Here is a 3,889-nt window from a genome sequence, read left to right as displayed (position 1 = left end):
AACTACTAACTACTATTGATTAATCAGAACCTCCAGATTAATGAAAACCCCAGATTTATCACTTTATAGAAATTCGGTAGCGCTGTTAGTATAGTGAGTAGGGTCAATAAATGTTAGGCTAGTTTGAAACTGCTCTTCTTCAAATCATAAAACAGTGGTTATGATGTTTTCTTCTACATCTCTGGTATGGATCTCACTGCGCTGCTAGTGGCCATATTCCTCCTGGCTCCTGGAATGGAGAAATGTTGAAAGCCCCTGCAGTTCTATGTGTTATTAATATCAAACTTTTCTGGTAAGAATTGTGCCTGTCCCGTTTTCCTGTATGAATGGATCTGGAGAAAAAGTGGCAAATAAGATATTGATAGAAAACACCAAATAAAATTCATTTTTAAGTGTATGATGTGTTCATATTCCAATGTGGTTTCATGCAGTATATGACTGGAGTTTGTATGCTTTTATGATATTATTTAAGTACAGGTTGAATCCAGTGATAGTATGTTAATGTGCTTGTGTAGGTGTGCATGTGTTGGAACTATGCTGATGTGGTACTGTACTGGTAACTGAATTCTGGGTAGCAGGTGGCATACTGGTTACAGTTCTCACCTTCAGCTCAAAAACCCAGGGTTGGTGCCTGCTTCCTGCTGTAGCACCTATGATCAACATACCTACCCTAAAGTGATACAGGAAAAACTACACAACTGTATAAATGAGTAAATAATTGTAATCTGGTTAATACTACAAGCTGTTTTGGAGAAAATCATCCTATAAATAAGTAAATGTATTTTTAAGCACATTTGTGCATTGATTACACTAATGTTACCCTGAATCTGTACCTTGGGGGCAAAATCATTGTGGAGTGGTGTTTGATTTTGCACATGAGCTTACCGTGGCTTAAAGACAATAATTAATTCACAGAATAGAGGCAGGTTTGAAATAAGGGAAAAAAAAAAAACATAACTTTTGATCTTTGATCTTAGGAGCTATGGCAGCCACTAGTCAGAAGCCAGAAGGCATCCCTTCATCCTGGCCTTTTGCTCTAGTTTCCTCCATCATGATCTCCCTCCCTGTGCATCTCTCTTTTCACCCCATCACTTGGTCCATCTCTCCATCTCCCCATGACACCCTGATCAATTTTCCATCAAATCTTAATGCTGTGGTTTAATTCAAGTGTGGCATCTTAATTAGGACAATAACTGCACACTTCCCAGGTCATTGACCGCACTTAGAACGAGTAGGATTTGGAGACCGCGAACACGGTAACAGACCCCTCAATCTGGCACAAGCTCGGATGGAGAAACTTTTTTTGTATACAAGGTCTGCTACTACAAATATTTGTGTTTCCAATACCTACACAAACATTGCATTAATGACTATATTAAAATGAAGCAAAGCAAAAGTTAACCGAAAGGTTAAATCTTGGCCACTTCATCATATTGCTGATGATTTCATGTGACGGTCTGTTGTTTTTTGTCCATAAATTGTGAAAGTGCTCTGGGTCTGTCTTCAGAATGAGCTACACAGGAGTAAATTGTGTTGTACACACACACAAACACACACACACACACACACACACACACACACACACACACACACACAGAGAATGAGGGAATCCCATTGCATGGTGACAAATAGGCCCACCGCAGATCACACGGGGAGACACTGTGATAAACCCAAAGATCAATGCATCACCCGGTGGCTGGGACGTCCCAGCAGTCCTGCCCATCTGTCATCCAGTATTTATGAAGCTGTCACCAGCTCCCTGCGTCTCTGTGAGCTGGAGGTGAAAAGAGGGTTTGAAGCGACTGTAAAACAGGGATGTTCCCAGTCCACACAGATAATCTCTCACACCCTTAGCTGCAGCACAGCTGGCTGACCATTAGCAAGATTTTTTTTTCCACAGGGGCTGGCAGTATAAGACTCAAAAGTCTCTGCTCTTGAATTTGCTGTTCTCATATGCTGCACATCAAGGGTTTCTTCTGGAAAAGTTCAACAAATGCATGTGGGTTCCTGCAGAGCAAATACTGCTTCCACCTCAAGACACCTGGCTTTACTAAAACTGGAAGATTACAGTATACAGTGTACGTGTCTCCTGAGAGTGTTCTTGGTCTCTGACCAGTTTTAACTGAAAAACTGGCATACTGGGAATGGAGGACAAAGTCGGTAGTGAACACCAGTAAAATATAAGTAGCTAAACACTGTAACATGCACTGCATAAAAGAGTCAGCTAAATAAATTAATGTAAATGTAAAGAAATACAGGCCAAAAAATGCCAGCAGCAGGAAAACACAGTGTGTACAGGATCTGCTTATGTGTGTCCCTCACCACACACGTTCAAACGGGACACTCAGGACTTTGTTACACTGAAGGCAAATAGAGAAACTGGAAAATGCAATTAAGAGACTTTTGACAAGAATAAATCTGTAGATGTTTAGTGGGTGTTGCATGAGTAGCTCAGAGAAGTAACGGGGAGAGAAGAAGCTTTAACTGGTGTTCTTCTTCACTGAGGTTACCAGGCAGTGTCCAACAGCTGCTTTTACTGCCTCGATGTGCAAATATCGCCCTCTTCTGGAGGTCAGTGTGACAAACCCCGCTGTGGCACGTCAACTCTTTTTACCATGGCGACTGCAAAAAAAAGTCCTTAAAATAGATACATATAGGTGTACGACAATATATGTGTGTTTGAGTAATATATAAATATTTATAAAATATACATATTTCTAAAAATACATTATAATTCACTGTACCACCTTGATCACAGAAATCAGTCAGAATGTTCAGTTAAAAACAAAGTATTTATTTAGTAAATTTTAGATGATATGGATAACTTTGCTAGTAGAAGACAAAACTAATAAAATGAAACAAGAATTTGTTTAATGAAAGTCAAATTCGGTTTTCTTCACACTTCATCCACCGGCCACTTAGATAAATAAATTAGTCATAAATAAGACTCAGCCTGGAGACAGCTGATTAAAAGAGGGCTTAAATATAGCTTTTCATGTTTTGCTTTACATCTGTCTTATTTATCTGTACTTCCCATGCACATGCTTTTCCCATGGAGTTATTAACATTACTGTGAACAGGTACTGGTGTGTCAGTCCCAGTGCACCTCTGCAGATAAACTCACAAGGAACTTACACAATGCACACCAACCTGGTCCAGGCTGTGAGAGGTCATGAAGTCTGAAATGAAACCATTTTTTCTTGGAGCTCTGGTGGGCCATAAACTAACCCATACATACTGGTAAAAAAAATATTTATGCATATTATATCTTCCGTGGGACCTTGTCACCCAATGGAACCTCCTCCATAAGTTTCTGTGGAAAACAAAACACATCTAACAGACTGTGACAAATATAATAGGATTGCAAAAAAGTGTCATTACCAGTCTTACTGTAGGATGGTTAAAGTACCTCAAGCAGCCGAGAAAGGTATGCCCGGTCGTCCTCCATCTCGCCCCGCCAGATGTCCACTTGATACCTCCGACAAGCTACCAGCACCTCATTGGCATCGAAAAGGAGGGCAGGGTCAATGGAGTGTCCATTTATGAGGCTAACCAAGTACTCTCTGTAGTGCTTTCTGGGAAATAAAAAACATCAGATTAAACCTTTGCAGAAAAATAACCAATTTTCAGAAGCAGTTTTTCAAAGCTACAAAATTGCACATAATCAGGACTTGAAATGGAAATAGCCAAGGGTTACGTACTCGCACAGCCCCGCATGGCCAGGCTGTGTTTGCCCTCCACAGGCTGCATCCGTCTGACGTCCCCCCTCATCCTTCTGTTCCATCACTCCACACAGCCCTTTTGGGGACAGCAATACATTTGTTTGCATGCTTGCTTGTTTGTTTGTTCAGGTTTACCACACACACACACACACACACACACACATTTT

General features: G+C 40.7%; 1 protein-coding gene across 4 annotated transcripts in view; it reads right to left on the bottom strand.

The window, feature by feature from the left end:
* Nucleotides 1–2,778: 2,778 nt before the first annotated feature.
* rnf31 (ring finger protein 31) overlaps nucleotides 2,779–3,889 on the bottom strand; it is a 30,798-nt gene continuing 29,687 nt past the window's right edge. For 2 of the 4 annotated variants that reach the window (XM_018733976.2, XM_018733977.2), the window contains exons 22-24: nucleotides 3,702–3,798; nucleotides 3,410–3,575; nucleotides 2,779–3,313 (exon numbers count right to left, since the gene is read on the bottom strand). In XM_018733976.2, coding sequence (XP_018589492.1) covers nucleotides 3,263–3,313; nucleotides 3,410–3,575; nucleotides 3,702–3,798 — 314 coding nt within the window. In that variant the 3' untranslated portion in view covers nucleotides 2,779–3,262. Of the gene's footprint in view, nucleotides 3,314–3,409; nucleotides 3,576–3,701; nucleotides 3,799–3,889 lie in introns of those variants that run through there. The other 2 variants (XM_018733978.1, XM_018733979.1) reach the window with 2 other exon arrangements.

Source organism: Scleropages formosus, chromosome 17 (genome assembly GCF_900964775.1).
Source record: "Scleropages formosus chromosome 17, fSclFor1.1, whole genome shotgun sequence".
Taxonomy (NCBI): Eukaryota; Metazoa; Chordata; class Actinopteri; order Osteoglossiformes; family Osteoglossidae; genus Scleropages; species Scleropages formosus.
This window is presented reverse-complemented; position numbering and strand designations above follow the sequence as displayed.